The sequence below is a fragment of the Taudactylus pleione genome, unplaced genomic scaffold (assembly GCF_031769625.1).
Source record: "Taudactylus pleione unplaced genomic scaffold, aTauple2 ptg001137l, whole genome shotgun sequence".
In the NCBI taxonomy this organism is placed as follows: Eukaryota; Metazoa; Chordata; class Amphibia; order Anura; family Myobatrachidae; genus Taudactylus; species Taudactylus pleione.
In genome coordinates this window covers 4,465,803-4,488,783 of record NW_028285538.1, presented here as the reverse complement: position 1 = coordinate 4,488,783, position 22,981 = coordinate 4,465,803, and the positions used below count along the sequence as shown (strand labels likewise).

At 40.0% G+C, this 22,981-nt stretch overlaps 1 protein-coding gene across 19 annotated transcripts in view; it reads left to right on the top strand.

Moving 5' to 3' along the window:
• Positions 1-22,981, top strand: part of NEB (nebulin) — a 203,217-nt gene that overhangs the window by 105,953 nt on the left and 74,283 nt on the right. For all 19 annotated transcript variants that reach the window (XM_088462027.1, XM_088462026.1, XM_088462030.1 and 16 more), the window contains 25 exons: positions 105-203; positions 640-744; positions 1,323-1,430; positions 2,387-2,698; positions 2,784-2,888; positions 3,494-3,598; positions 4,254-4,358; positions 5,548-5,655; positions 5,742-5,855; positions 6,284-6,481; positions 6,610-6,714; positions 7,579-7,683; positions 7,761-7,865; positions 7,960-8,067; positions 8,177-8,290; positions 9,950-10,147; positions 10,272-10,376; positions 11,672-11,776; positions 12,199-12,306; positions 18,418-18,525; positions 20,731-20,838; positions 21,771-21,875; positions 21,964-22,068; positions 22,313-22,411; positions 22,503-22,613. In XM_088462027.1, the coding sequence (XP_088318153.1) occupies positions 105-203; positions 640-744; positions 1,323-1,430; positions 2,387-2,698; positions 2,784-2,888; positions 3,494-3,598; positions 4,254-4,358; positions 5,548-5,655; positions 5,742-5,855; positions 6,284-6,481; positions 6,610-6,714; positions 7,579-7,683; positions 7,761-7,865; positions 7,960-8,067; positions 8,177-8,290; positions 9,950-10,147; positions 10,272-10,376; positions 11,672-11,776; positions 12,199-12,306; positions 18,418-18,525; positions 20,731-20,838; positions 21,771-21,875; positions 21,964-22,068; positions 22,313-22,411; positions 22,503-22,613 (3,048 nt within the window). The remainder of the gene's footprint in view (positions 1-104; positions 204-639; positions 745-1,322; positions 1,431-2,386; positions 2,699-2,783; positions 2,889-3,493; positions 3,599-4,253; positions 4,359-5,547; positions 5,656-5,741; positions 5,856-6,283; positions 6,482-6,609; positions 6,715-7,578; positions 7,684-7,760; positions 7,866-7,959; positions 8,068-8,176; positions 8,291-9,949; positions 10,148-10,271; positions 10,377-11,671; positions 11,777-12,198; positions 12,307-18,417; positions 18,526-20,730; positions 20,839-21,770; positions 21,876-21,963; positions 22,069-22,312; positions 22,412-22,502; positions 22,614-22,981) is intronic.

Sequence of the window (22,981 nt, the reverse complement as noted above, 5' to 3'; positions counted from 1 at the left end):
TTATTATTCATTAGACCTGTCACATGCTTGATGGAAGATTTGCCTATGATGTTATCAAATAAGATAAATCCTAGAACACGTTTTCTTTGTCATTTCATTTACAGAACAAATATAGAACTAAACCAGACACTCACAAGTTTACTGCAGTCACTGACAGAGTGGACTATGTCTCAGCTAAACAAGGTGCAGAGATACTGAGCGATGTAAGTATTCCATAATATATATGTCCACAATTTCCTGTTAGAGCTCTAATTTCCTCAGACTACAGCCTAGCTATACTACTTGATCTGATAACATGGGTGATGCCGGCTGTGGCTCCACATTGGTGATACTGAGTAATTGCTTCTCTTAATTTAATATTGTCCTCGTATCAGGACTTGGAGAACAATTGAAATTTTCATGGGTCTACAGTACTAGCAAAACGGGTGGACCTGACATTGTTGTCTCTGGAGTTGCTTAGGTAGCTGCAGTGAGTCTTTAAAATAGTGTTTAATGTCTTCAGTCGGACAATTCTATTTATTTCAGTTCTGTTCCATAAGCAGCTGGTTTGGCAGATAGACGATATATTTATCAGTAATTACCAAATTTTCTGGGTTTGTTCATACCTAAGTATTAATTAATGAATGATGTTTTTTACAGATTAAATATCATGAAGCTTGGAACAACATCAAGACAAAGTACACAGTTGTGAATGACTCTCCTTTGCTGATAACTGCACGAGAGGCAGCCAAGAATGTTAATAACGTATGTATATTGTGATCAGGAAATCCAGTAGATATGTACTGCTGGTATCCTGTTATCCTGCTGTTTTATGTTTAGTTTTTGGCATCAGTATCGGAGTTTTATAGGCTATCATTGGTCAGAGTTGTGGAGTTTGTACATGCTTCCCATGCTTGCATGGGTTTCCTCCGGGTACTTCAGTTTCTTCCCACAATCCAAAAATATACTGGTAGGCTAAACTGGCTCCCAACAGAAAATTAACCCTAGTGTGTATCTGTGTGTACAAAACAAAAACACACATTATTCATCCTCCAATATAGCACCTTTATAACCCCCATTATTTTGTAGCACCCCCTGGAGAACATATTCCACTCCTTCCTCTTGGAGCATAACATTTCTGATGGCTGTTTTCCAGCTTTGTCTTGTATTATCAATTAGTCAATGGACAGTACATTTTGATCCTGGACTAAAAGGCCGGCCAGTGGTTAGATAATATATGACCTCCCCATAGGGACATTTGCATGTACTTTGTTTATTATATTTATTTACTTCCTTTGTTGCCACATAAAACTTACATTGTACTGTGTTTGTTCATATTCTAGAAACTGTACAAAGCAGGCTGGGAGAATATAAAGTCCACCGGTTATCTGTTGCCACATGATGCAGTACAGATAACGCATGCTAAGAAGAGCAGCGTTGCTCAGAGTGAGGTAATTACAGACTTACTGGGGAGTGTTTAGGGTACTCGTTGTACAGTTTAGGTCTATGGAGTCTTCATTCACTTTACTCCACTACTAGATTGTAGTTTACAACTTTAAATTAATAACCTTTTCATTAATGAACAACAATCAAAATATTATAGAGTGTGCTTACCTGAATTTGTGGTAACTGCGCACAATGGGTGGTATTTGCAAAGTTACCATGGTTTCAGCACAATATCTTGTTTGGTGACGTCAAGCACCTCAATTTGCACTGGAGCTCCATGATTTTCCTGCACAGTGCCACAATTCAGAGTTTGCTACCTGCCCATAAAACTAGGTGCACTTCTAATTTGTTAAAGTGTCTCCAAAGATCGGGGCATAGGTATCCACCTTGGCATATACTGGGTGGACAATTTAGTTTCACAAGTAAAATGAAGGATATTTGCAATATGTATCCACTGAAGGTTGCATATGAGATCTACTGGATGTATCCATTTTGGGGCTGAATCCATATTCATGAGGAACCAGTCACATCACCGTCAGATGCCTCAGTGATGTCACAGCTTCTGGATAGTGTATTGGCTACATTCTATTATCTGTTGCTTAAGCTCACAAAATGGATGCATCCACTAGTGTATATTTACTAATTTATTTAGGTACAACATTTTTAATGAATCATAGCAGTCAATCAGACTCTGGCTTTTATTGTACAACATGCACTAGACATATAAAAGCTAACTGCTGATTGGTGGTGTTTTTCAGTGTACATTTTGCACCTAAATGCAATGTTAGTAAATGAATCCTACTGTATGCAAGGGAAAGGTGCCCTGAGAAAATGGAAATAATAAACCATACTGTATATGTCGATTGTCTTTTTCACTCATCTCCTCATAGTTATGTTAAAGCTAAAACTTATATTAGAAATAAAATTATTAACCATATTATTTTATATCTGCTTTATTTAGCTCAAGTACAAAGCTGAGTACATCAAACAAAGGGGTCACTATGTTGGAGTTCCAAATGCAGATGCCGATCCCAAACTCAAGTGGTTTAAGCATGCCAACCTGATCCAGAATGACAGAGAGTACAAAAAGCTTTATGAAAAATGCAAATCTAAAATCCATATTCCTAAGGATATGGTATCAATTGAAACAGCAAAGCAAGGGCAGCTCCTGAGCAGTGGTATTGACTATCGTCATTACCTTCACCAATGGACATGCCACCCTGATCAGAATGACTGCATACAAGCCAGGAAGGCTTATGATCTGCAGAGTGATGTAAGTCATGAAAGTGTTGTCTAGATCATAAACACCTCACAGTACATTACGGTATATGATAATCATAATTTTTCTTTTGTTCTAGAGTATCTATAAATCTGACCTGGAATGGATCCGTGGATGTGGATGGATTCCACTTGACTCTGTAGAGCATCAAAAAGTGAGGAAGGCTCAAGAGTTGATGAATGAGGTGTGTATACAAAGTATTATTATTATTATTATTATTATTATTATTATTATTATATGAATCTGTATTCTGTGGTTAGAAAAAGCTAACCCTTAATAATGAGACTGTCCTGACCAGACACCCAGTTTAATCACAGCTAGAAGATTTGTGAAATGATCATATAGGTTTGGCAGAAGGGTAGCTCTTTAAATGTTTGTCAACATAAAACACCATCTGTAATAATTTTAATCACTTATATAATACATTTATTACATATATAAACATATAGTATGGGAAGTGGTGATAGTTGAGGTCATTGAGCTTTTTTTCAATAAATGACTTGAACAAAATAGTCGCCTACCTTAGTCAAAAAAATGTAAATCGAGATCTCTGTATATATGCACACTGTGTTCTGTGCTAATCCTTTCACTTTGCTGTTCAGATGTATTGTTTGCAGTTACTCATGAAGCTATAGCAGATGGTCTAATGGAGCTTTTGTTGGCCAGAGCTTCCTCACTTTGACTCAGAGAGCCATGCGTGAGGCCTCTGAAGTAATAGAAGGTTGCTGACCACAGTTCTATATATTTAACATGAATGATAATGTCACACTGTCTTGATTTTCATTACAGAGAGCCTATAAGAAGGATGCAGTAGATAACTTTGCCAAGTTCTCTCATGTGGTTGACCCACCAGAAATTGTGCTTGCCAAACTCAACAATGTCAACCAAAGTGATGTGAGTTTTCTCAACATAATGTTTCTATAATGGGCTTCAATTACTCGTACACCGTTAGCTTTGCTTGTGGGTTGCAGCACCAATATGCTGTATATCAATTTATAATGAATTAGTGATATCACTGAGGCATGAGGCACCAGTGTGTTTGAAGATTTTAATGTTGTTTTAACTCAATCCCAAGATTCTGGTAAATAAAAAAAATTGTCATAAGTCATATTTTCAGGTCTGTCATTCAGTACCACAAATATGGAGGTTATAGCAGGCCATGTAATAACCACTCCTTATTATATAGGTATACATGCTTTAGATATCTCAGTAAGGCATTTACTAAGGTCATGTTTATCATTGCATAATAATTACAGCTTATATGGGTCAATAAATAAGTGCAAATGCAGTCTAAACTACTACAATTTACAATTCTCTATACCAAGCAGAGTTGCTTAATTTCTTAATGAAAAATTCTATTCACAAACAAATTCAACAGTTCTAATGTGAAAAACAAGATATAGATATATATATATATATATATATACATATGTAAAAATAAATAAATAAATATATATATATATATATATATATATATATATATATATATATATGTGTGTGTGTGTGTGTGTTTGTTTAATTTATTTCTGTTTTATCTTTCTTTTTTTAGCTGAAATACAAAGAAACCTTTAACTTGGAGAAAGGCCATTACATCGGGTCTACAGAAACTCCTCAGATCGCGCATTCCAGGGACATGTCCAAACTGGCTAGCGACGTAAGTGTCAGACAAGTACTCTGCTTTTACACTCTCTTTATTTTCAGCAATAGTACAATAAAAAGTGCAGTAAAATGTACAATAAAACCATGTTTACTGTGTACTGGATCACAGAAGCAGGATGTCACATGCCCCCTAAACGGTCGCAACATGTCTGCGTTTTCAATTGACACTCCCCTTCACCTCCACCAAACAGTCCCTGATTGTCACTTTGCAAAGTAATCCTCACCCTGAGCGGCATTGCAAAGATACCTTGGTGCGTGCGCAATGCGACCATGATGCGGGCGCAGTCAACTAAAAGCTCAACTGCGTAAATATTAGAAAAGCGTCCATGTCTAATAGCAAAAAGATAGAACACTGGATATCCTGCGTTACAGAATCGGCTTCTGATTATGCAACCATAATATTTTTTTCATGGTGCAGTATCTAATTATTTAGCTTAGGATTCTAGTATAATGAAACATTAAAGAGAAATAATCTGCGCCCCAGTCACTTGCATGTGCTACAAACCTTGCCAGATATTTTATTCCATCTATAGTAGCAAAATGAGTGCACACATAATTATTTTTATACCTTTAAAATAAACTTTAAAAATGAAATCAACCTAAACAGAGCAGAAAGTAATATTTTTTTATAAAGCAAAATTAAAGACTTCGATAGCAGCTAAAGTAAACATGTAAATATATTTGTTTACAAGTTTTACCATTTTAATGGTCCATCTGTTCTCCCTATATTATAGGAGATGTTTCCTTCATTTTTTATATATCTTATTAGTATTGTATTTCCTAAATAATAATAAGATGATATGAAAATAATTTTTATCAATTTCTCTGCCTCTTTATGGTTAAAAATAATTAGGATGTAACAGCCTAGATTAACAAACTCATCTCCATTCTTATGAGGACAAACAGATTTAGAGACATATTATTTCTAACAGAAGGCTGCAGAAAAATGATACTGTACATTGGTAAATTGAATAGGTGGTTGTATTTATATAACTATAGAGATTCGTGTTCCTACCTGTAACCATTTCAGGTTATAGATGTGTGAAAATTTTCAATTTATAATAATTTAGATTTGCTGCGCAAGCTGTTTATTTAGTTGATTTTTTATACATTTTCATCATTGAAATTAAATTACATAGATCCAAAATTGTGTTATTTTCTCATGTGAGTTTTTTTTTCCCTAGAAATTATACAAAGATATATGGGATAGCACAAAAGCATTGGGATACCAACTGGATTCCAAATATATACCCATCGTTGGTGCCAAGCACGCTAAAATTGTTTCCAGTGATGTAAGTATAGTTTATTTCATAATTGTTATTGTATTTGGCTATTGTCATTAGACAATAATAAAAATAATACATTATTTTTCTTACAGCTAAAATACAAAGAACACCATATGAAGGAAAGAGGCCATTACCTTGCTGGCAGCCAAATTGGTGACTTCCCCAGTGTTGTGCATTCGTTAGCCTTCCAGAAGATGAGGAGCATGGTAAGATTGTTTTTCAAATATACAATAACTATATGTGAGCTTAAGAAAGTACTGAAACAATAGAATAATGCACAGATAAAGACGACCAAAATGTCAGACTTGCAGCAAAATAAACATCATGCTATGAATTTCCAAAACTAAGTCCAATGAAAATATTATCTAAGTTGATCGGAGTCGTAGAAATAAGAATCCACATGGCTGATGAAGCACAATGGCGTAGAAGCTAGAACCATTAGCCAACAGGAGCATGGATGTTCCTTGTGACCATGTCAGATTCAGTCATGAACTACTAGATAGTGACTGACCAGCGATTGTTGACTGATTAGAATGAATTGCCATGTTTGCCTATGACTTTTCCAGCTTGATGTTCTTTCGAGCTTTTATAATTCATTAATTTTCCATGTTTTTTTAATTCCACGTCTTCATAGCTGCGTTACAAGAAGAACTATGAAACCAACAAGACAAAGATCAATATTCCAGGGGACATGCTCAACAACATCCTTGCCAAGAAGTGCCAACAGATCCTCAGTGACATTGAATATCGTCACTATCTCCATGACTGGACGTGCTTACCTGATGAGAAAGGTGTCAGTCATGCCAGAAAAGCCCACGAGATCTTGAGCGATGTAAGAAACAAAACGTTAAATTAATACTGTGGATTTTTTTCAAACTTAGATAGTTGTATGAAAATATTTTAATTATTGTTATTTTTTTAAATAGTCATATTTTGTAAATATTTTTTTGGTCTTTATAGGTGCTCTACAAAGATGACCTGACATGGCTGAAGGGCATCGGCTGTTATGTGTGGGACACACCAGAAATCTTGCTTGCTAAGAGGTCATATGATCTTCAGAGCCAAGTAAGTAATACAGTATTAGTATGTTTGTGTTGCCAAAATAATGGATTGTTACTTGTGTATACAAGAAATTCAAAAGATTATTTAAAGCAGGAGTTTCTAACCTTTTTTCACCAAAGATACACACTAAGGGGTATATTTAATAAAGTGCTGGTTTTTAGAAGTGGGGATGTTGTCCATAGCAACCAATCAGATTCTAGCTATTATCTTCTAGACGATACTAGATAAATAAGTAGAATCTGATTGGTTGCTATGGGCAACATCTCCACTTATAAAAATCTGCACTTTAGTAAATATACCATCTGTTGGCTACAAATAATGTAGACAGCCATTCATTGGAATGCAGTCTACTAATTTCATAGGCACCAGTGCCTCATTAACGTGGACTATGTCAACTTTGTATGATATAGTGAGTGACAGTGGTTAGAAGAGACTAAGGACTTGAGATTGTGACTGATGAAAGTATATGTCAAATGCCCCCATTATGTGATCAGCTCTCATCCTGCCTTGGAACATACATTTTCTTTGTACACCCAGCTGATGCTTCGTTCTAGTGATGATGTTTGGTTGTAATGTTAATAATAGCCTTGTATAAGAATTCCTAAATGGAGAAAACAGTTTATGCTGCAGCATTGCTTTTAGTTGACAGAGTTAATTATTGCTTATTAATCTGACCATTGACCAAACTTATAGTGAGTTCTAAACACAAAGATATGTAAATGGACTGTAAACAAATGAAAGAAAATGTTAAGTATAGATATATGTTTGTAATAAATATATATATAAGTTATGCCTAAATAAATTTTGCAAAATAACAGATTTTGGTGTAAAATCCTTATTCGCAATTTCCTATCTTTTTTTTTTTAGAATAAATATACAGCTTCTGGTAAAGAAAACTTCCCGAATTTCAGTGTTGTCACCGACACCCCTGTATATGTCACTGCTATTCAAAGCGCCATTAACGCCAGCGATGTAAGTCAGACTTCTTAAAGAGTAAGCGTTCATTGCTTGGCTCACTATCTAATTGTTTAATTGTTTCTCCCATTCAGCGGAAGTACAAAGAGGATTTCCAGAAGAGCAAGGATAAATACACAACCGTTCTGGAAACCGTGGACTACAACCGTACCCAAAGCCTAAAGGATCTTTTCAGTAATGTATGTGTTAATATGAACTTTGGTGAATGATGGATGATCTGGAACCCAAATCTAGAGCTTAAAAGTAAACAATAAAATATATTTCATTCTTTAGAACATATACAAACAAGCCTGGGAAACTGTCAAAGCCACAAGTTACCAGCTTCCTTCTGATACAGTTGCCTTAGCATTTGCTAAGCAGAATAAACACATCGCTAGCACTGTGAGTATACTGCAGGTTTTCTTTTTCCTAAAAGATCCTTAAATACTCATTACATTGTGTTCTAGATGAAACAAGTATGTAATACAATGTCTCTTCTCTTTGTTAATAGCTGAAGTACCGCGAGGAATACGAGAAGTTTAAAGCACTGTACACTTTGCCGAGAGGTATTCAGGATGACCCAAACACAGCGCGATGCGTCAGAGTGGGCAAGCTTCCTCTGGATGTGAGTAGATGACATTGCATTTAGTGTGCATTTGTAGTGACCTTTCTAAGTGATGAGACAGAAAGTGATCTTCAACAGTCATCTTCACAATTACACAGCTTGATTTTCTAAAAACGGAGAAACAGAACTATATTATCTGGCTTATACTAATTATTTACAACATCCCAAGCATTCCTCAGGATCCAGAGAACCATTCATTCATCTCTGGCTTATTCTACAAGTACTCAGATAGATTGGTGCAATGTAAACTTGGACCATTTACTTAGGGAAGTGTGAAAAACTATCATAGCTGTAGACAAGACAGTATGTAGTCAAGAAGCCGGCAGTCGAAATGCCGACCGCCGTCTTCAAGACTGTAAAAGCCCGGCATGGGAGTAATGATAGGCGTCGTAATCCCGACGCCTATCATTATCCACCCACCAAAATCCCGACGACCGGCATACCGAACGAAGGTAAGCCAGGCGTCGCGAGCAGATAGCTGTGGGGGGGGTTAAGGTTAGACACCAGGGGGGAGGTTAGGGTTAGGCACCCCTAAGGGAGGGTTAGGGTTAGGGGGGAGAGAGGGATAGGAATGGCATACTTACCTGCCCTGTCGGGATCTGCGCTGTTCGGGCTGCCAGCGTCGGGATTTCATCCACCAATCACGATAAGACTGATAATAGCTAATCAAAAATAGCCAATTATTTGATTCTTTATTGTTCTGCTTGTTCATGTGGAGGTTTAAAGACACATTGGACAGATCTGATCCGGCCATCTTGTGCTGACAATTAGTGGAGACAATTACAGCACACACTTGCAGACTAGGGGCCTAATTCAGAGATGTACGCAAACCCGATGGATTATGAACATCTCCAATGTTTTGGGATCTGCGCATGTGCAGAACCAGGGCTTCTATGTTGCTCGCAATGCCCCAAATGCTGCAGCACGATTGAGATGCTACTAGCGCTTGGGGGCGGCGACATTGCGGCAACAGGGGGTGTTACAGAAAATGGGGGAATGTAGACCCTATTTTCTGGGTGTGTTGAAACCAACGACTGCTTCCTTGGAGGCAGCTTCACTGGCATGAATTTCACGAAGTTGATCCACTGCTGCATTCTGCGATGCAGCAGCAGATCAGAGACGCCTTCTGCGTCATTAGCATATTATTATATGCGCCCATCTCTGAAACAGGCCCAGTGATTATTAGCCAACAGAATTTTCTACCATTCCCAGATGGCACATGTTCAATCTTTGTTGTTTTTGACCCACTTGCACACACAGCAATTTGGCACTGGTTTGATTAAAAGTGAAATATACTGTTTATAATATTGGCAATAGTATATAGATTTTATTTTAAAGTTTTCTTACTTTTTCTTTTAACCTCTATATTTCCTACTTTTTCTTCTCCAGTCTCCGATTATTTTGCAATAACAATAATGAGGGCATGTTGGATAGAGGAGCATAAGTTGGGGTGGGTGGCACAATGACTTTCTCAGGGAGTATTTATTAACAATACCTAGGACAGTGCTAACTGTTCATAGATTACAGCACATTACACATCCAAATGTCTGCATGTATGGACAGTTTTAATAATATGCTTGTCAGGTCAGTAAATCAGTATTTACCTGGGCAACTCAGAACCTTTCATCCTTAAAATGATGAATTTGCCTATCTTTGTAGCGTTTGTACAGAGACGTATATGAGAAGAATAAGAGTAAGATTCACATTGCACCTGACATGCTGGAGATCATCACTGCCCGGGAGACACAGAACAAAGTCAGCGAAATTGATTACCGAAAACATCTCCATGAATGGATCTGCATGCCCGACCTTCAGCTCTACACCCACGCCCGCAAGGTCAACGATCAACTGAGCGATGTACGTTAAGTTGAACTATACATGTTCTGCATTTGACTCCGTTTTTCAAATCTATTTTTAGAGAATTTTTTTTTTGTTATTGCATATTTTAAAGTCTTCTGCATTAACTTTTTATGTGTTTTAGATTGTCTACAAAGACGATTTGAACTGGCTGAAAGGATTGGGCTGTTTTGTTTGGGACACCCCAGAGATTCTTCATGCCAAGCACGCATATGACCTCCGCAGTGACGTAAGTGCAATTATCTGTCCAATCATGTCTGGAGAGCCCTGGACCCCACCATGCCCCAGATTAACACGATAGAAAAGCTTCAATGTGTGAGGCCACTTGAGTACTATGCTCTGTAAATGGACGCCTATGGCTACAATGGTATAGGTTAGTGGACTAGTGTTGCTGCATCTAATGATTCCACCCAATGGATAAAACATTTATATTATAGCCCTGTTTGGGTCTATAAATGTGGGGATAAAGTGATTTAGCCTTTGACGCGTAATTAAATTTACATTTACTTTTGACAAGATGCATTACAGCACCAGTATCGGCAGTACAGGTGCTGCCACCTAGCTTCTGTTAATACACAGAAGAAGAGTAAAGGACATGACAACACTGGGCTGTTCACACTACACTGTAAGAAGGCGCTATTGTGCCCAGAAGTGCTTACTCTCTGATCAATGATCCCCAGTTCCTTGGCATCACCCCCTTGTCGCTTTTCTGTCTACCAGGGGTAAAACATAATTCAGCATGAGCAGATTTATACTACCTATGGGCATTATCTCTCAATGACATTAGCTCTTAATGTGCTTTTTTCGTGTGTCTGTTTGTTTAAATTATGAATACGTTTTTATGTTATGGGCCTGTGGTGGAGTTGTCCGTATATATGTCAGAAAATCCACCTACATAAGATACACATAAATAAAGCATATTTGTGTGGGTATGCTACAATGCATCCATCTCTACAACAGTAGTATATACACCAGGCTTACATCTGGAGCAACAAGCTTAGTGTAGAGACAATGTGGAGATGTGACTTAACAGTGTTAGGCGTCAAAGCGTAGGTCACATTTTCTAATTCTATACAATGTACAAATGGAATGAGGTGTCGCATACACAAGTCTGTAATAGATTATTTTGATACTTTTCTGCACTGAGTCTATTATTTTCTTTTTCTGCAGTTTGCGAATGTATTATTATATATTTGTGATGGATATGTTTTATGATTTTGATGTGTGATAATTATTGTGTGTGTTTTTTTTATTTTTTTATTATTGTTATATTGTATTGTTTAATTGGAAAAACATTTTCAATAAAAAATACTCAATTTCAAAAAATAAATGTGAAAGTTGCATTTACTGTAGAAGGTAAATAGACAGGTAAATAGACACACAAATACAAAATACAGGTACAAAGTTATGCAACATAATTTCAATTAAATTAAATTGAAAACAAACATCTGTTGTTTTCTCTATTAACAAGGTTGAAATGGTAAACTGTTTTGTTCTAATCACTACATTCGATTTCTTTCTCAGAACAAATATAAAGCTAAAGCAGAGGAGATGAAGAAGACATACACCTCAGTGACAGAAACGCCTGTCTACGTCCAGGCTGTCGCTAGTGGAAAACAAAGCAGTGATGTGAGTGTTGTTTCTATATTTTATGAGTGTGTACGTTCACTAGGAAACAAAATGTCTCCATGCAGCAATAGCCGAAGGCTGCCTCCAAACTCCATTGCAGTGATGCCGCTGTTTTCTAATGACTTGATAGGCTGCTTTCATACTGTATACTACCCACAAAATGGCTGCCTCTGCTGTGATGCCGCTGTTTTCTAGAGACTTGATAGGCTGCTGTCATATACTGCCCACAAAATGGCTGCCTCTGCTGTGGGAATGTGCCTGATGCACATTAGTGGAGGGCCACAAAGTGATTGGCAATTCATTCTGAAGTCTTTGACATGATCAGTAATGCTATAATAAAATAGCCATGCACAATTTGGTCAGCCTTGTTCATGAGAATATAAGATTTTGAAATGCATTAATAATGTTTTCCTTGTTTGCAGGTTGTCTATCACACCGATTATGAGCAGAATGTTAGAGGAAAGGTGACATCAACCACAAACACAGTTGAATTGGACAGAGCCAGCAATGCCAATAAGATACGCAGTGATGTGAGTACATCTATACTATAGCATCTTCTACAATGTATCATTATAGACAGAAAGTCATACAGACAGGCTGACAGATGTAAGGTGATGATAGATAGATAGATAGATAGATAGATAGATAGATAGATAGATAGATAGATAGATAGATAGATATGGGATAGATAGATAGATAGATAGATATGAGATCAATAGATAGATAGATAGATAGATAGATAGATAGATAGATAGATAGATATGGGATAGATAGATAGATAGATATGAGATAGATAGATAGATAGATATGAGATAGATAGAATTGGGATAGATAGATATGGGATAGATAGATATGGGATAGATAGATAGATAGATAGATAGATAGATAGATTTGAGATATGGGATAGATAGATAGATACAGTGCCAGATTAAGGTCCAAATGGGCCTGGAGCTGAAATTTATGAAGGGCCTATTGTATACTGCCGCAGGGGTGTGACTAATGATGTGGGGGGCGAGACGTGTGTGTTGGGGAGTGGTCTGTACAGGGGGGGTGGTTAGCACCATGATGGGCATAGCTAGCGCCTACCTACCACCACCCCAATGACCCTCCCCTCTTCGCATATATATTTGTGCCCCCCCCACAAACACATGTATTTTAGTAGGCCAATAGTAGTCACCTATCGCATCACCTTTGTGCAGGCACAGGTGTAAGTATTGCTGTCTGTACTATACTACCTTTTACCCACTACCACTCATAGAGACCATCCCTCAAACACTTAAGTACACATCATTCACATTCACTCATCGACCCCATATTTCACCATCTGTAATCCCTCTCACCACCACTCCCTGGCCCTAATGCTGACTGATATACCCCTTACTCTCCATCATACGCTGACCACATAACAGACACAAATACCCCTCACTCACATAATACCCTGACCAAATAACAGACACAAATACCCCTCACTCACATCATTCCCTGACCACATAACAGACACACAAATACTCCTCACTCACATCATACCCTGACCACATAACAGACACACAAATACCCCTCACTCACATAATACCCTGACCACATAACAGACACAAATACCCCTCACTCACATAATACCCTGACCAAATAACAGACACAAATACCCCTCACTCACATCATTCCCTGACCACATAACAGACACACAAATACTCCTCACTCACATCATACCCTGACCACATAACAGACACACAAATACCCCTCACTCACATAATACCCTGACCACATAACAGACACATATACCCCTCACTCACATAATACCCTGACCACATAACAGACACAAATACCCCTCACTCACATCATACCCTGACCACATAACAGACACACAAATACCCCTCACTCACATAATACCCTGACCACATAACAGACACATATACTCATCACTCACATAATACCCTGACCACATAACAGACACATATACCCATCACTCACATAATACCCTGACCACATAACAGACACATATACCCATCACTCACATAATACCCTGACCACATAACAGACACAAAAACCCCTCACTCACATCATGCCCTGACCACATAACAGACACACAAATACCCCTCACTCACATCATGCCCTGACCACATAACAGTCACACAAATACCCCTCACTCACATCATTCCCTCACCACATAACAGACACACAAATACCCCTCACTCTCCATCATACCCTGACCACATAACAGTCACACAAATATTCCTCACTCACATCATGCCCTGACCACATAACAGTCACACAAATATCCCTCACTCACATCATGCCCTGACCACATAACAGACACACAAATACCCCTTACTCACATCATGCCCTGACCACATAACAGACACACAAATACCCCTCACTCACATCATGCCCTGACCACATAACAGACACAAATACTCCTCACTCACATCATGCCCTGACCACATAACAGACACACAAATACCCCTCACTCACATCATGCCCTGACCACATAACAGACACACAAATACCCCTCACTCACATCATGCCCTGACCAAATAACAGGCACAAATACCCCTCACTCACATAATACCCTGACCACATAACAGACACAAATACCCCTCACTCACATCATGCCCCAACCACATAACAGACACACAAATACCCCTCACTCACATAATACCCTGACCACATGACACATATACCCCTCACTCACATAATACCCTGACCACATAACAGACACATATACCCCTCACTCACATAATACCCTGACCACATAACAGACACACAAATACCCCTCACTCACATCATGCCCTGACCACATAACAGGCACAAATACCCCTCACTCACATAATGCCCTGACCACATAACAGACACAAATACCCCTCACTCACATCATGCCCTGACCACATAACAGGCACACAAATACCCCTCACTCACATAATACCCTGACCACATAACAGACACAAATACCCCTCACTCACATAATACCCTGACCACATAACAGACACAAATACCCCTCACTCACATCATGCCCTGACCACATAACAGAGACACAAATACCCCTCACTCACATCATGCCCTGACCACATAACAGACACAAATACCCCTCACTCACCATCATGCCCTGACCACATAACAGACACAAATACCCCTCACTCACATCATTCCCTGACCAGATAACAGGCACACAAATACCCCTCACTCACATCATGCCCTGACCACAGAAGACACAAATACCCCTCACTCACATAATACCCTGACCACATATCAGACACAAATACCCCTCACTCACATAATACCCTGACCACATAACAGACACAAATACCCCTCACTCACATCATGCCCCAACCACATAACAGACACACAAATACCCCTCACTCACATAATACCCTGACCACATGACACAGATACCCCTCACTCACATAATACCCTGACCACATAACAGACACATATACCCCTCACTCACATAATACCCTGACCACATAACAGACACACAAATACCCCTCACTCACATCATGCCCTGACCACATAACAGGCACAAATACCCCTCACTCACATAATGCCCTGACCACATAACAGACACAAATACCCCTCACTCACATCATGCCCTGACCACATAACAGGCACACAAATACCCCTCACTCACATAATACCCTGACCACATAACAGACACAAATACCCCTCACTCACATAATACCCTGACCACATAACAGACACAAATACCCCTCACTCACATCATGCCCTGACCACATAACAGAGACACAAATACCCCTCACTCACATCATGCCCTGACCACATAACAGACACAAATACCCCTCACTCACCATCATGCCCTGACCACATAATAACAGACACAAATACCCCTCACTCACATCATTCCCTGACCAGATAACAGGCACACAAATACCCCTCACTCACATCATGCCCTGACCACAGAAGACACAAATACCCCTCACTCACACCATACCCTGACCATATAAGAGACACACAAATACACCTCACTCACATCATTCCCTGACCTCATATCAGACACACAAATACCCCTCACTCACATAATGCCCTGACCACATAACAGACACAAATACCCCTCACTCACATCATACCCTGATCACATAACAGACACAAATACCCCTCACTCACATCATTCCCTGACCACATAATAGACACAAATACCCCTCACTCACATCATACCCTGACCACATAACAGACACAAATACCCATCACTCACATCATACCCTGACCACATAACAAACACACAAATACCCCTCACTCACATCATGCCCTGACCACATATCAGACACAAATACCCCTCACTCACACCATACCCTGACCACAGAAGACACAGATACCCCTCACTCACACCATACCCTGACCATATAACAGACACACAAATACCCCTCACTCATATCATACCCTGACCTCATATCAGACACAAAAATACCCCTCACTCACATCATACCCTGACCTCATATCAGACACAAATGCCCCTCACTCACATCATGCCCTGACCACATAACAGACACAAATACCCCTCACTCACATCATTCCCTGACCACATACCATTTTTAAAATCTGACATAAAAAGAAAAACACCAAATTATATTTATAACATTTTAATTTCTTAAATTAAATGTTCCTACCTCTCAGTTGGGCCCGTTGTTATTCACTCCTCCTCCCGCTAGCTGCATTACGCTGAAGCTTCTCTGTTGCTGTCTTTCTGTCACCGGCCTGGGACACAGGGGTAGCCCGTTTTTAAAAGGGGGTTCACAAAATACAAAAGAAAAAATGGCACAAATACAGTATATAAATAAATACACAGGTAAATGGAATATATATTATGCTTGTAATAATAATGTTAGTGGGACCTTGGACAGGTAAGTTTTAAAAAAATATGGGTGTAGTGTGTGCGGTGCGGGGCCCCCTGGAACCGCACACACTGCACCCATTATAGATACGCCACTGCCTCTCATCTGTTTGTTCTGTATTGCACTACCCCCCTCATCTGTATATTCTGTGTTGTATCCCCCTTCCTCCTCCTCCTGTGTCCATCATTATTTTCCCAAAGCCTCCTCTGTGTCCGTTATTATGTTCTCTCCCCCTCCACTATATCCATTAGTATGCCCCCCCTGTATCCATTATTATGTCCTCCCCTCTCTATTATTATTATGTCCCCCCCTTATGTCCATTATTATGTCTTCCCACCCTTTGTCCATTATTATGTACTCCCCTCTGTGTCCATTATTCTGTACCCCCCCTGTGTCCATTATGTCCCCCCGTGTCCATTTTTATATTACCCCGTGTCCTTTATTATGCCCCCCCCTCTGTGTCCATTAATAACCCCCCTCTGTCCATTATTATGCCCCCCTGTGTTCTTTATTATGCCCCCTCTCTGTATACATTACCCACCCCTCTATGTACATTATTATGTCCCCCTTGTGTTCTTTATTATGCCCTGTCTCTATGTCCATTATTACCCCCCCTGTATGTCCATTATTATGCTTCCCCTCTGTGTCTATTGTTATGTCCCTCCATATGTGTGCATCATTACGTCCTCTCCCCTCTGTGTCCATTACTATGCCCCCCTCTCAGTGTACATTATGGTGTTCCTCCCCTTCCCCCTCTCTGCACACGCTCCCCCCTTCATGTAGTTCACTTACCTTCCTTTACCTTTCCATTGTCTTCTCCCCACTGGCACTGGTACTGACAGGAAGGTCGGAGCTGTCGGCGTCAGGTGTGTCTCCTCCTTAGTCCACCATGAGAGCCCGGCGCGGGCCGCGTGGTCGCATCTATGTGATGTCACGCGGCTTGACTTCACATAGTGTAGAGGAGGGGCTGAGGTACGCTACGCGGCGCAGGGAGGGCTTGTGAAGTGAAGCCTTCCACTGCGCAGCTCAGGCGGCCAGGACTCTGAGAAGATTCTTCCGGGTGGGTGGGATTGGGAGGGTGTGTGAACTGGAGGTGGTGGTTGGGGGTGCAGTTTGAAAGGGGAGAACCTCGGATGGCCACTTGTTCTGACAGGAAAAAAAATAGTTCCTGTCTTCAGCTGATCCTCCTTGGCGGTGTGGGCCTGTTTTTATGGGTGGGCCTGGAGCTGTAGCTCCACCCGCCCCATTGTTAATCCGGCCCTATCATAGATAGATAGATAGATATCGGATAGATAGATATGGGATAGATAGATATGAGAGATAGATAGATAGATATGAGATAGTTAGAGAGATAGATAGATAGATAGATAGATATGAGATAGATACATATGAGATAGATAGATATGAGATAGATATGAGATACTGTATATATATATATATATATATATATATATATATGTGAGATAGATAGATATACATGAGGTAGACAGATACATATACATGAGGTAGATAGATGTATAGATATATAGACATGAGATAGATAGACATGAGATAGATAGATAGATAGATAGATAGATAGATAGATAGATAGATAGATAGATATGGGATAGATAGATATGTGATAGATAGATAGATAGATAGATAGATAGATAGATATGAGATAGATATGGGATAGATAGACATGAGATAGATAGATAGATAGATAGATAGATAGATAGATAGATAGATAGATAGATAGATAGATAGAATGTTACTATTCAACAAGATAATCTTCTTTTATGTCCATTTTTTTCAAAACAGAACCTGTATCGTGGAGCTGGTATCAGCGCTCTCCCTAAGGGTTACAGTCTTCCAAACGACACCCCATCCATTTTACTTGCCAAGAAGGCTCAGGCAATTGGCAGTGATGTAAGTAATAATTGTTTGTTGTCTGTATGTATTATTCTTTGTTTCCAACCACTTAAATATCATGTAATATGTCTGCATTACTGGTTACTGTAATGCTATGTATTTCTGAGCTAAACACTGGGACACACAGTTTTGACGACATTCTAATCATGTTGACATTTCATGTCGACATGATGAACGATGACAGGTCAATGTCGACATGCTATGCACGTCAACATTAAAACATTCTCATATAGACATGATGAATGTCGACAAAACATACAGTACCTAAGTTGTGCTTCACTATCTGGCATCACTTTTGGGTACTTTAGAAGCCAGAACTGGAAATTGCCTTCTACTTTCAAAGATTTTTTTTAAGTGAAAAGTGGTAGGTTCATACACATGGGCATTTGCCAGCCAGGTTACAGCACGTAAAACTGACATACACTTCTTCACCAATTGACTCTTTGTCCTATATATTAACCACTTTTGACAGGGTAATATCCATAATGTAGCTGAAGATGTTTCCCCCTTTTGTTAGATTTGCATCAAGAGTGTGTTTCAAATCAATTTTAAATTTGGCTCAGTGGTGCATTAGATTGTTGCAATTAGGGGCAATGTACTAGGAATACTGTATTGTTTTATACTGGAGTACTATCATATACAGTACATAAGATAAAACTGTGTACTGTAAGGGCACATGCATACTATGCACACCCATGAATAATAATGACTCCTCTTCCCCCCCACTTCCACTAACAGTAGGAGTTCCCCAAGGTTCTGTTCTTGGACCTCTCCTTTTCTCCCTATATACGTCCTCTTTAGGTGAACTCATAAACTCCTTTGACCTCCAATATCATTTCTATGGTGATGATACTCAAATTTACCTTTCCACCCCTGAGCTCTCCCCCTCGCTCCTTACCCGTATCTCCAACTGTCTCTCTGCTATCTCTTCATGGATGTCCCAGCGCTTTCTTAAACTTCATATGTCTAAGACTGAGCTGATCATCTTCCCACCCTCTTCCACTACCTCACTTCCCACAATTTCATTATCTATTGATGGCACAACTATCTCCTCTAGCCCCAAAGTGTGCTGTCTTGGAGTTATCCTAGACTCTTCCCTCTCATTTAACCACACATTCAGCACCTCTTGCAGTCCTGCCGTTTCCACCTAAAAAATATCTCCAGGATTAGACTCTTCCTCACCCAGGATGCCACTAAAACCCTCATCCACTAACTGTTCATCTCCAGATTGGACTACTGTAACCTTCTCCTACCTGGCCTCCCAGTCTCCCACCTCTCTACACTACAATCGGTCCTCAATGCTGCTGCTCAGCTCATCTTCCTCTCCAGATGTTCTACATCTGCTTCCCCTATCCTTCAAGCCATACAATGGCTCCCCTTTCCCTTCGGATGCCAATTCAAGGTTCTTACACTTGCCTACAAAGCCCTCACCAAATCCTCTCCCAATTCAATTTCTGACCTAATCTCCCTTCACACTCCCACCCGTTCACTTCGCTCAACAAATGCATGCCGCCTCTCTTGCCAACTGATTACTTCCTCCCACTCCCGCATCCAAGATTTTGCCTGTGCTGCTCCCTACCTGTGGAATGCTCTCCCTATCAGACTCTCCATCTCTCTACAAATCTTCAAACGGGTTCTCAAGACCCACTACTTCATTAAGGCCTTCCAGCTCTCATCCTAAGCCACTTCATGCTCTTTCCTCCCTATCTTCCCCTTCTGTGTCACACCTGTCTGTCTGCCCCTCCCCTTTAGAATGTAAGCTCTCACGAGCAGGGACCTCTTCCCTCATGTGCTTCTCTTTACATTTTCTTCTACTCCTTACTCCCCGTAAGGGCACCTAACACATGACTGCCAACTCCAAGCTTCTTATTGTGAGTGTTTAATCGCTATTGCAGCAATGTATATAAATCGTATCCGTGTCCTGCACTGTAATGTACTGTAAGTTACTTGTTTCTTGTTCACTTATTAGTGCTATGTACTATGTAAGGTGCTGCGGAACACTTGTGGCGCCATATAAATAAAGGATAATAATAATAATAATGGACACTTTATTTAGACCTTGTTTATTGTAATATTCTGCATACTCTCCACCTTTTGCATATGTGTATTACGTTTTTTGTACTTGTATCATTCTGAGTTATACAGTACTGTAGTGATGAAACTCAGCTGAACTCACCTTATTGCTGTTCAACATTACCACAGCTGAAATATAAAGAAGTATATGAACATCTGAAGGCAAAGGCTTACACTCTGTCCCCGGATAACGTCAGCCACGTCAACATACAGAAAGTGAACAAGATCCTTAACGAGGTAAGTAGTCACAGAGGAGGTCTCATTATGTTTTCAGATCATAGTTTATGGTTCATGGAGTTTATGTGTACAACATATATTTTTGTTTTTATTTTATTTTAAAGAATTAATCAGAGCAAAAAGTTACTACTTTCATTTGTATCTGTATTAAGAACATTCAAACTTTTGCAATACAATAAAACATCTCATTCACACGGTGTAAATATTGGCGTATGCTATAACATAACATGTATATAATATTTGCAGTCTCTACCTATGGTCCCCAGGCTATCAGAAATGTGTACTGGGTTACCTGGAGGCGTAATGGAGCTTATACAGTGTTGGGCTCACAGAGCCGGCCCTAGGCATAGACAAACTAAGCAAATGTTTAGGGGCACCGAAGCCCACCTAGGGCCGGCAGAGGTTTGGGGAAGTCACAGCTGGGGCACCTGATGCTGGCTGGGCAGAGACTATGGGAGCTGCTACTGTCACTGTGCAGGGTCCATGATCAGTGCTCAGCTGACAGCTCCGATCGGGCCTGGTAGCAGCAAACAGTGAGCAGGCAGCGGCGGTTTGCAGGGACAGGGCATCTGGATGAAGGCTAGTGGTTAGCGCGGGTGCTGTGCTGGGAGAGGGGTGATGGGTGCTGTGCTGCGAGAGGGGTGCTGTGCTGGGTGAGGGGTGCTGGGTGATGTCTGCTGTGATCTGTGCTGGGTGAGGGGTGCTGGGAGCGCAGCACAATGGGGGAGGGGCCACAGCACAGTGAGACCACGCCCCTTCTGTGAGGCCACACGCTTTTTCACGATCATATGGCGGGGGTACCACCCACAATCTTGCCTAGGGCACTAATTTGGCTAGGGCCGGCTCTGTGGGCTCAGCAGGACTGATTGGCAGTGCTACGTTATCCAATTACTTACACTATGACAACTATTCTTACTCATTTTGCATTTCAGAGGCTCTACCGACAGGTGTATCACAAGCAGAAGGATAAAATCCACACCACTCCAGATACTCCGGAGATCCGCCAAGTCAAGGCCACACAGGACGCCATTAGTGATGTAAATTTAATTCTTACTTACAATATAGTCTGTGGTCATCTTATCAATCTGGCCATTCATCCTCTAACACTGTCATGTTGTCTTCCAGCTTGTGTACAAATCGGACTATTTTAAACTGCAAGGTCACATGATCTCCTTGCCATACACCCCACAAACCATACATTGCCGTTACGTTGGAGAAATAACCAGCGATGTAAGTAAGATGCATTAATCAGTACTGTACAATTATTGTCATAAGGAGAATATCAAATATGAATGGAATATGTAATTTCCAAACTCCCTTATTGGCTTCCAATATGTAAAGCAATTTTACTGTGATCTTGTTTCATATAAGTCCTACATATGTTTTGTTTTACATAGACGATAACTAAATGTTTTTACTGTGGGGGTTAGTAATACTTTGCAAATGCTAATCTGAGTGTAATTATTTCTACTAGAATAAGTACAAAGAAGACTTAAGTTGGCTGAAAGGTCTAGGGTGCTTTTTGTATGATACTCCTGACATGGTGCGGGCTCGTGACCTCCGCAAGCTCTGGGTAAGTGACAATTATAGTTTCACCCAATAAGATAGAAGTATTCATGAGTGGAAACTGACATACCTGTACTTATATATGTTTCTCTTACCAGTCCCACTACACATACACCACTCCTGCCAAGAAGATGCTGGATAAATTCACTGTGGTCATGGACACACCAGAGTACAGGACCGTCCAGGAGTTAAAGACACATCTCAGCCAGGTAAAATCTTCATCTATGTTAAATTATGCCATTTAAAGTATAATTCCACTTTCAAAAGAGTGGCTCGTATTAAATTTATTAAGCTCAAATATATATATTATCCAAAGCAATGCAGTACTTGCAATTTTACTTTAGAACATTAAACAATGTCTAGTCTCCTCTGGGGTAATATTATTTAGTTTGGTTGATCTGGGGAACAGACATTGCGATAGAAACCTGGGACTATCTGGTCCACCCCTCTCGCAGCAAGCACCAATTTGTGTTACCTTCTCTGCAGCTGTTAGCTCTGCATATCTTATGCTATATTTCATTACTAGCAGATGCAACCAGGCAGCTTAGTGAAGATGTCACAGGGGAGAGACAGATAG